The 10,871-nt window shown below is 44.2% G+C and overlaps 1 protein-coding gene and 1 long non-coding RNA gene across 6 annotated transcripts in view; one reads left to right on the forward strand and one right to left on the reverse strand.

Annotated features, from left to right (window-relative positions):
• Positions 1-5,807, reverse strand: part of RIC8B (RIC8 guanine nucleotide exchange factor B) — a 28,595-nt gene extending 22,788 nt beyond the window's left edge. For 3 of the 5 annotated variants that reach the window (XR_014502291.1, XR_014502292.1, XM_083400229.1), the window contains exons 1-2: positions 5,561-5,807; positions 2,780-2,827 (exon numbers count right to left, since the gene is read on the reverse strand). Coding sequence is in view for 2 of the 5 variants with exons in the window: in XM_083400229.1 (XP_083256355.1) it covers positions 2,780-2,827; positions 5,561-5,641 (129 nt within the window). In the remaining 3 variants the exon portion in view is untranslated. The remainder of the gene's footprint in view (positions 1-2,779; positions 2,828-5,560) is intronic. The other 2 variants (XR_014502293.1, XM_083400230.1) reach the window with 1 other exon arrangement.
• Positions 5,808-5,927: 120 nt separating this feature from the next.
• LOC310658395 lies at positions 5,928-6,716 on the forward strand. The gene is made up of 2 exons (XR_014502303.1): positions 5,928-6,155; positions 6,664-6,716. It is a non-coding gene; the product is annotated as an uncharacterized lncRNA (long non-coding RNA).
• The last annotated feature ends 4,155 nt before the right edge of the window (positions 6,717-10,871 follow it).

Here is a 10,871-nt window from a genome sequence, read left to right on the forward strand (position 1 = left end):
CCAAAGCAGGAGTGCAGAGGGTATCCAACATGGTGACCTCCAATTCCCATCAACCACAGACTACATGGTGAATGACCAGGGATGGTGGGAAATTGTGATCTAAAATAACAGCCAACACCCAGCTAACACTGACCTAAGATATATTAAAGAGAGAGAAATTCATTAATCTACTACGACAAGCAAGAAAGGTGGGTTTTGTTGACCCCTGGTGCCACTGAAACCACGGCACCTTAATTTAAGCTGCATGCTAGTGATTTAGAATCTAATAATAGAGTCCACTGTCAAATATTTTTGCATGCTGTGCTCCTGGGGTGGCTAAATTGGAGAGGTGGGGGGAGTATTGAGAGCATGAGAATGGAACAAGACACGGTAAGAAGGCACGTCACATTGTGTGGAGCCCTACATGGATAATTTGTTCCTGCTACCTATGGTTAGCAAAACACAATTTGGGGTTGAGGGGAAAATATTTACACTTTTTTCTTATCTGCATTGTTTAGGGGTTCTTTTGTCAGCATAGTATGATAATGGTGAAGACAACAAGGACAAACGTTTTAGTCATGGAGAAAATGAATTATGCCGAATAACTTAGTGACTAGAACAGCCAGCAATTAAGGATTTAAAAGAACAGAATTTGAACCACCCCTATTAAGTTGCAGATTAAGTTCATTTAGTGAGTCAGTGAATTATACACCTTGCCTCCATATTGTTCCAGACTGCCAGCATTTTCAGGGAGCCATAAGTCATCTCTTTACACTCAGTTCCTGTTTTTAGCATTTATTTTCCCAATTACCTTCATTTCCCCACCTTAAGGCAAAAGCAATCAGGCCTAGACAATCAGCGCTCACCTATCTTTTAAGAATCTGATATGTACTTATTACAGTTAGAAGACAGCTTGTAATATGTGGGGGGTTTTTTAAAGCATGTTCTCCAGAGAAACCCCTGATTGCATTGCAACTGATGACTCATCTACTGGGGCGAGGCGGGAGGGGAGAGAGAAGGGAGAAGAGCAGACTCTGAGGAACAACAAAAAGGTCTCTAATGCATTAGGCAGTAATTATACATACACTAGCAGTGCCAAAAAGGCTCCTCTATCAGCCAGCAGTACTAGCGCTTATGTGAAATTTGCAGGTGAATATTATTCACTAATTTACCTGCATCTTCCACTGACTTTAGGTATACTATGGTGTCTCCCCATGTGACCCATAATCTAGATGTGCTGAAGTAGAGATGAAAAACCAGTTGCCCTCCAGATGCACCCATCATCCCTGACAAGTGGCCATGTTGGGCGTTCTAGACCAGCAACATCTGGGGAAACCCAGCCAGATGGGCGGGGTATAAAATAATAATAATAATAATAATAATCTGGGGGGGGGGGCACAGATTTTCACATCCCTGCCCTAAAGAGAGACTATGGTGAACAGGCAACCCAAGGCACAATTTTAAAAATCCTTGGAAGTCACAGAGTGTGGATACAGACATCTCCATGAACTAGCAAATTACCATTGTAACAAATTAGAAAGCTACTTGTCTATATCATTATGTTAAACTTCACCACAAATAAGGTGAAAAGGCAGAGTCACTATCATGACCCATGAAGCCTTTTTTTCCAAACAAAGTGTACTGTCACAAACATAACTCATCATCTCTTAAATCCAAATAGTTTTATGAATACACCTTCTAAAGTAAAATACAATGATCAATTCACATTAACTACAGATGCATGCATTGGGACAACTGATATGAAATGTTAATTCTTTATATATGTGGCAACTATGTCTCTTCCTATTTTAAGAGGGAAAATATTTTACCTTCTTGCCCATTTCCCCACAGCTTTCAACTGCTATGTTGTTGAGCGGAAGGAACAAATTTACTACTGCTGCAATCAGAGTATATAAAATATGATGATATAGTTATCTGTATAATTTCACATGCAAAAATAAGCCCTTCTATACATATTAATGCTTATTTTCTGGATTCACTGCAATTTGGAAGGTGTGACTTTTAAAAAGCCTAAAATTACTAATGCCCAACAATGAATATTGTTCTGAATTTCAGCAACTTTGTGTTTACAAATTATGATACCAAAGAAAAAAGAAAAAAGGGTGAAACCTATATATACACAAACAAAAAAAAGGGGGGGGCTGATTCCACACTGACATCTTCTAATCTAAGGGAACAGAACACCTGCTGATGGTACAATGCCACTGTAGCACTAGCTGCTTCCGCTTCTGTATCACACTTTTGGCTCAGGTTAAGCTTGTGGTCTACTAAGATCCCTAGATCCTTTTCACATGTACTACTGTCAATACAGGTATTCCCCACTTTATATCTGTGCAGCTGGTTTTTCCTGCCTACATTTGCAGCTATTGAAATTCTTTTTCTTTCTTTCTTTCTTTTTAGTTTAGACCAAGTTCTCTGATCTGTTAAGGTCATATTGAAACCAGATTCTGTCTTCAGCGCACTGGCTACCCCTCCTAGCTTGGTGTCGTCTGCAAATTTGATGAGCATTCCCTCAATACCTTCATCCAAGTCATTTATAAAGATGTTGAACAACAACAGGCCCAGGCCCAAGTTTGATTTTAAGTTATTAAATTCAACAAACCTCAAATATACACGACAGAAACAACCCTAAGTATAATGGTCGCCAACAAATCCTGGCATTGTTATAACAGACGCAAAGCAGGGAGAGGAAAAGCAGACTACCTATAGCCCGTAAGAACCCTATATCTCAGTGTACCATGAAGAAACACGTCCCCACGCCTGTTTCTGTGTTTCTTACCTTTCTTTTCTCTTCATCTGATGCTTCAAATTTGAAGGTGGACCTATTCTGAAAACAAAAAAACAAATATCCATTCTTTAAAATGTTTTAATAGTCCTCATACAAGCTTTCTGATTTGGCCAGAAAATGCTTTATCATCCTCTCAGAGGCTAACCTTAGGATGTCAACAGTGCAACTCTAAGCACATTTACTCAGAGGTTAGTTCCACTGAGCTCAGTGGGGCTTACTCCCTAGTATATGCATTTAGGTTTGCACTCTAATAGTATTATTATCAGATAATTTATTAGCAAAGTGATGCTTGCAAGACTATAGGTATACCACTTGCTAAGATGGCCTTTAATCACATTACACCGATCCAGCTATTATCTTTAAAGCCCTAAATGGCTTAGGACAGGGGGCACCAGTTAATTCCTCTTCTGCCCGGCTTTTGGCTAATTAAACAATCTATGTATGACATTTTCAGCTGTGTGGGAGGAATTATTTTTTATGTTTTTATATTGTAAACCTTCACCTCCTTTGTGATCCTTGGATGAAGAGTGGTATTAAAATTTATTAAAGAAAGAAAAGAAAAACAAAGAGTCCCTGGGAAATTTTCTGGGAAATTTATGAGAGGTTGTTTGCGTGTCCTGCTCAGTTCCTGTTTGCACTGGCTCAACTTCTCCTACGTTGAAACCATTATGCCACACCCCTTCGGCAGTCATTTTTTGTGACATATACCCACCCCAACCTTCCAAAAGTGCTCCCTGGTCTTAAAAGATTGGAGGCCCCTGGCTTAGAAGAATATTTTAAGGATCACTTCCTCCTATCCTGCTTGCTCCTGGAGATCAGAAGGAGAGGCCCGGTGGCGCTGTGGGTTAAACCACAGAGCCTAGGACTTGCCGGTCAGAAGGTCGGTGGCTCGAATCCCTGCGACAGGGTGAGCTCCTGTTGCTCGGTCCCTGCTCCTGCCCACCTAGCAGTTAGAAAGCACCTCAAAGTGCAAGTAGATAAATAGGTACTGCTCCAGTGGGAAGGTAAACGGCATTTCCATGCGCTGCTCTGGTTCACCAGAAGTGGCTTAGTCCTGCTGGCCACATGACCCGGAAGCTGTACGCCGGCTCCCTAGGCCAATAAAGTGAGATGAGCGCCGCAACCCCAGAGTCAGTCACGACTGGACCTAATGGTCAGGGGTCCCTTTACCTTTACCAGGAAGAATGCACAGCTGGACCAGAACAAGAGAGAGGGCCTTTAAACATAGTGCGTAAGGAGCCTGACAATTTGACCTCCATATAGAAATGTAAAACTACTAAACATGTATCTTTATCTCCTGGTATGGGCTGCAACCTGAAATCTGAACCCAGATATAATACACTTTGAATATAATACACACCTATCAAGAAATAAATATTTCAACCAGTTGGCTTTAGATCAGACATTTTAATTACCTTTGCAATACACTAGAAAGCAATGTAGATCAGTGGAACAATGTTGCTATAGCTGGCACTCCAGTAACTAAGCAACCAGCTTGGTGGGCCAACTGAAGCTTCAAAGGTAACCTTGCTTAGAGCATTCAACTCAAAGCAGCATGGATGCTTAATGGATCAATCCACAGCACAAAGGGGGGGGGACGGGGGACGACGACAGCTGTCTAATCTAGCTAACAGGAAATACTACAAATTTGGGGGAGGGAGCTTCTAGTAGCCACAACACTGTAGGAAGATAGCCATTATTTAAATGTACCTTGGTTTTTTTTTAAAGCATTCTTTGTTTCCAAACCTCCTCATGCTATAATACGTGCCCTTTAGTCTACCCAGAGATGTGCATAGCTATGGCCACACATATTTGCTACAACACACTCTTTGAACTTGTTACAGATCTTTGCAGTATTATACAGCCATTTAAGAAAGGGAATAGACCATTATCCTAACAAAAAGAAAAAATAACATCTATTAGGAAGGTGTGCGTTCTGCTGTGGTCAAGATCAGATCTGAAGATGATTGGAAAACATAAAAAGAACCTATTTAAATATATATAAGAGAAACTGCAGGCTGCTAATGGTCGTGACAGGGGAAGGAGGGCAAGTATAATTGGGATTACCTACAATACGAAACGCAGTAGATTAGAAAAATAATGCTTCCCACAGGGAAAGAAATGCTAAGACTGCACAGGGCTGCTGCAGCAGATAACAATAACAACAATAATAATACAGTATATTATTTATACCCCCCCCCATCTGGCTGGGTTTCCCCAGACACTCTGGGCGGCTTCCAGCAAAATATTAAGATACTGGGGTAAATGCTACAAGAATTGATCTCGGTTGATCAGATTGGATAGATTTGTTGTTGTTTTTTAAATGCTTTTTATTGATTTTCCAAAACAAAACCACATCTTTATTTAATTATTTAATTTTGTTTTGTTTCAGATTGGATAGATTTGGCAAAGATCTGCTCACAGCCACGAAGGGGGCACCGAGGACCCAATTCTGCTGGGAAGCGAGTGTCAAAGGCAGCCTAAATGCGCTTCAGAGCCCCCCATGGCCAGAGAAGAGCTGTTTGGGGGGGGCGAGGTTCCGAATCGCTTCGGAGACCAAAGAACTGGGCCTCCCGGTGCTCCGCCAGTGGCAGCCCACCGGGAAAGAGCAGCGCGAGGCCGAGGGTCCCGCCCCTCCCTCCGCATTCCAACGGACCACCCGGCGCGGCGCCGCTTCGAGGGGCGAGAGAAGGGTGGGCGTTCTCCTGAGGGCCATGAGCAAAGAAAGGCGCTCCGAGGCGGGGCGAGCCCAGCCGGCTGCCTCGTCGTTACCTGCTCATTGAAGCGACTCAGGTCCCGCTCGGCCCCGCCGCCGCGCCCACCGAGCGCCGCCAGCGCCGCTTCCAACGCCATCCCTGAGGCAGGGCGCGGCCAGGCAGCCCCTCCCGCCTCTTCTGCTCCGCTGCCGCCTCCTCCTCCTCCCCCTCCTCCCCTGCCGGCGCGCGGCAGCTTCAACGGCAACAGCCTCCGTGGCCGCCTCCCCTGACCCTTCTACCTTTCACCTCAGATTACGCCACGCGCGGTGGGAGAAGCAGCAGCAGCAGCAAGCCCCGCCCCCGGAGAGCAGTGTTGGCCCTCCCGATTGGCTGGCAGAGGGCCGAGTGGGCAGGCGGCCCACTCGCTATTGGCTGGATTCTGTTTACCTCTGGGAGCGCTTCGCCGAGGCGGCTCTTTAGAGAAAACTACATTTCCCGAGGAGCTTTGCAAACCCTCCGGCGGAGCGCAGTGCATGGTGGGGCTCCTTGCCTAGCTACCGATTAGGGCGCGGTCATCTTTGACAAAAGAATCCCTTGCGGGAGGTTCGTATGGTTGACTGACGTTGTTGTTCTAGGGTTGACGGACCAGTTTAAACTCTTGTTGTTGTTTAGTTGTTTAGTCGTGTCCGACTCTTCGTGACCCCATGGACCAGAGCACGCCAGGCACTCCTGTCTTCCACTGCTTCCCGCAGTTTGGTCAAACTCATGGTCATAGCTTTGAGAACACTGTCCAACCATCTTGTCCTCTGTCGTCCCCTTCTCCTTGTGCCCTCAATCTTTCCCAGCATCAGGGTCTTTTCCAGGGAGTCTTCTCTTCTCATGAGGTGGCCAAAGTATTGGAGCCTCAGCTTCAGGATCTGTCCTTCCAGTGAGCACTCAGGGCTGATTTCCTTCAGAATGGATAGGTTTGATCTTCTTGCATCCATGGGACTCTCAAGAGTCTCCTCCAGCACCATAATTCAAAAGCATCAATTCTTTGGCAATCAGCCTTCTTTATGGTCCAGCTCTCACTTCCATACATCACTACTGGGAAAACCATATCTTTAACTATATGGACCTTTGTTGGCAAGGTGATGTCTCTGCTTTTTAAGATGCTGTCTAGGTTTGTCATTGCTTTAGTGCAGTTCTGTATGTGTCTTCAGAAGAAAGGAGGGAAACCCTCATTGATTTCAGTATCACCTACACACTGGCAAGTGTATGTCGGATTGCAGGCTACGTAAGAAGTGTTTTGCAGCGGGCAGTGCCTCCGCCTAACTGCACACCTTTGCATCTATATTGCACCTTCCTAGCCGCTTTCAGTGAGATTTGGACTGGTCTTATCATAAGCACCCAAGAGCCTGTTCAATCAGGCCAATGGCCCATCTTGTCCAGCAGCCTGCTCTCACAGTGGCCAACCAGATGCCTATAGGAAACCAGCAAGCAGGTTCCCAGCACAAGAGCGGTCTTCCCTCACGTGTTTTCCAGCAACTGATATATGGAAACATTGCTGCCTGCAGCTGCAGAGGTAGAGCACAGCCATCAAAACGACATTTGCCCTTAACTACAATACAGTCCCTCAGTAAATTTAATTTATAGCATAACCCCTCATACCAGTATTTTAAAAAATCAAACATAAAAGAGCCTACTGGCTAATGTATGGGCTTACAATCTACAGCTTGAATACTGAAAAATATTCACTTTACTTTCTGAATGACCAGGGGAAATCTTGCCATTCAATCCTCCTAATTTGTTAGAAGGAAAACATTTCACAGAATTCCCAAAAGTAATCCAAGTAAGTCCTCAAATAAACTTTTTTTTTTTGGTATTAGTCCCTAGATTCAGTGGCCTGGTTCACACATCTTGCTAAGCCGAAACCGTGGCATGCAGGCTCCCAAGTGGAATTTAGAGCCTCCCATCTTTTTGCTGCTGCACTGAGCTGAACTAAGTGTATGTCGGATTGCAGGCTACGTAAGGCTGAACTAAGTCTTATTCAGCTGTGTACAGGCTATAGCTTTAAAGCACATTTTGAAACACAGCCTCAGTTCCCAACAACCCTTAGCAAACACTGCTTTGATGCCCTCGGGCTGTGAAGCAGTTTATAAATTTGCTGTGAAGCAGTTTATAAATTTGTACAATAAATACAGTTAGCTTTAATGCTAACTGTAATCATAATGGAATTGCTGAAGTGGGGAAAGTCGGGTAATTTTGGTCAAAGGAGAATAACTTCAAAGTCAGAGGTAGACTGTCCTCACCCACCCACCAATGCTCTAGAGCCTGGAGACCTGATGCATGTGGGAATGGGAGTAAACAGTAGAGGCATCTTATCACAGTTCTTTGAGGGACTGGTTGGATATAGAGGAATGGTGGAAGGAACCAGCTGGGGAACCACCAAGGAAAGAAGGCTCAGAGCAGGGACAATGATAACTGGTCACAGGGAGAAGATGGGGAAGAGAAGGTGTCAGAAACTGAAGGGGGGTGGGGATAACAGGGCATAGTGAGCTGGGAGAGCCTGTGCCAGAGAAGTCCAGAATCAGAGACAGAGGATGAAGCAAGTAAGGAGGGAGGCCAAGAGGCAGATATGAGTCAGGCTGGTGAAAAGTCATGGGTGTCTCCCCCTCCAACTGCAAAAAGCTCCCCTCCCTCCTCGTTTCCTAGAATCAGAAGCATGAAAAGGACGGAGGAGAGATTGGTGGCAATGTGCAGACTCATTCTCTGATTGCTTGGGGGGAAACCCTGGAGACGAGGGGTGGGATGAAGCACAGAGAGAGCTTGAGGGGAAAGGAGAATGGGAAACAATGGGTTGTATCTAACATAGCATGAGTAACTCACCATGTCATCTCAAGGATTTACACTTCTGCAGTGAAACTTCCCTCTCTTTTCCCTGTCCATGTGTCCCCTAAATCTGTTCTTGGGGATCGCCTCAACTCTTCATAATTAGTGAGAGTGCAGGGGGAAAGTTCCTTTGGGCATTAATCTTTGCACTAATGATACATCTTAGTTGGATACCACCATTTTTTTCTGTAAATCTCAAGTCCTTAAATTATCTAAGATCCAAGCCTAATTTAGGGCAATTTTTGCAAATCAGTTTACCTGCTGTCCCCTGGAACACAATTTGGGAATTGGCCTACATTGTGGAAACCACCTCACACATCACCAGCTTGCAACTCAAACTTTCTCCTATTAATCAAGCTAAGAACCTTGATTTCATTTTTGGGGGATTGTTTTTATTATTTAAGTGTGAAAATCCTTCATATACCTTGGGTAACAAATAGCACATTTCCATTTTAATCATAAACACGGTTATCACCACTGTTGAGTGCTATCAAATATTTTATTTACAAAACAATTATTAAAATGCCTGATGTCATATTTCCATGTAATTATATCTTACCCATAGGGTAATAAGTCCACCATAATTGCTTGCTGCTTTTTCTTTTTTATATATATAATACAGAAGCAAAAAACCCCTATGTTAATAATTTTCTACAAACAAACAAACAAAAATTGACAAAGAGCTATGAATCTGACAAAAAATACCAACGGGAAACCCCCCCAAAATACAATAATTTCCCGCACACACATACATAATACAGCATAGGTTCAAAGGCACAACTTTGAGTTCTGTACAAGTGTATGGAATTGTCCTGGCAAGAGATCTGGGAATGAAGTTCATTCTAAGCTGTAGGTAAGTAGAGGATTTGTTTAGGTGTGTATGTGTTGCATTGCAACTCTCACACATTTGTGCAGTTTGACAATACTGATCATGAGGTTTCCTGTGTGTCATTAGGCTAGCTGCAAAAATACTTGTCCCCCCACACAGAGAAGTGTGCCTCAAAGGAGCTTGTATAGGCTTTCCCTCTTCTCAGCTGCTACCCTGCTGGGTGCATTTAGACCAAGATGTTCAGTCCATGAGACCCTTCCAAAGTTCCAGCATCTTGCGCTCCCCAAGACCTCACAGACAACTCCTAGGGAAGGCAGGATTAGAGATTTGGGGGGGGGGGGCTTAGAGAAGCTCAATCTCTAGGATATTCCCAAGGATGTGAATGTGTGGAAGGACCTCACCCTGGAGTGAGCCTCTTGGCCAATGCTACTTGCCCACTGGAATTGTGGAACTGCCAACTGGGGGGGAAGGTATGTTGGTACCAATGAGCTCTTGACACACGCAAGGTAGCAAGGCATTCCTTGTCATTATGGGCCCATTACCTTTATGGTGATAACGCAGCACGGAAACACAGCCGACAAGTCAGCAATTCACCCAGTACTCTATGTCTTCCTCTTTGCAAACTAACATTTATTTGATCAATAGAAAGATGTGTCATGGATGCAAAGTTACATGTAAACTGGAGCACTGCCACATGCCGTTTTAAGAAGCCTCAAAGAGGAAACCGAGGGCAACAGAAGAAGCCCAACAAAGCATCTTTAAGGAGCTATACGGGTAAGTTAAAGAATGGAGAGAATAATTTGGATCCGTCTGCCATTAGTTAAAAATATGGACTAGATTTCTCACCCCAGCACATTTCCTTAAAGACCATGTAAAATTTATGAATAAGATTAGAATGGTGGACTAAAACATGGCGCACTTAGGACGTGACTAAATCAAAAGACTGCCAAAGAGTGCTTAAGTGGGATATCTCCTTGCTGCTCAGAAAGCTGCTTTGAGGTGTTTGAACGAACCAGGTCACATTGGCTAGCGATGCAGGGCATGGCTTGCATTCCCCTTCACGTCACAGCTTGGCTCTATTTGGTTTGCTTCGTTCTTTGAACATACCAGGACCCCTGTGTAGGACACATCTTGCGTTGCACTCTGCTTGGAGGGGCACCATAATTAGGGCTGTGTGTATGCTGCACTAATAATAATAACAATAACAATACCAAAACCTGTGCAAAGAAAACAAAACACTGTTCAATCTGAGTCCCTTATGCAAATTAATTGTATTCGCATATAGTTTCTCAATTTGCATAATTTGTTCTGAGGCTACTAATATTTAGCAAGTATATATTGTACATCAAGCGCTCAGACACTTCCCATTTATTATCCGTAGTCCTTACAAGGCTTGGAAAGGCAGGCTAATATCACTGCTGTCTGAGATAGGCTGGTGGAGAGAGAGTGGGTAGCCTAGTACCAGGCACAGCCAAACACCCACAAAGCCGAGGAAGGGGGCTTAAAGCACAGCATAGGCAGGAGGGACATGCTGCACCTTTCCCTCATCTGTGCAACATCCTGTACTTCTCCACAGATGTTTTCCTCCTAATGGGGCTTATTTCCAGCCTTAGCACTCCCTGGAAGGAAAACAACAGGGAAGTGTTTTGCAGGGTAGGTGGGGAACGATGGGTGGGAGCAGAATATA

The sequence above is a fragment of the Podarcis tiliguerta genome (assembly GCF_965153285.1).
Source record: "Podarcis tiliguerta genome assembly, chromosome: 10".
NCBI lineage: Eukaryota > Metazoa > Chordata > Lepidosauria > Squamata > Lacertidae > Podarcis > Podarcis tiliguerta.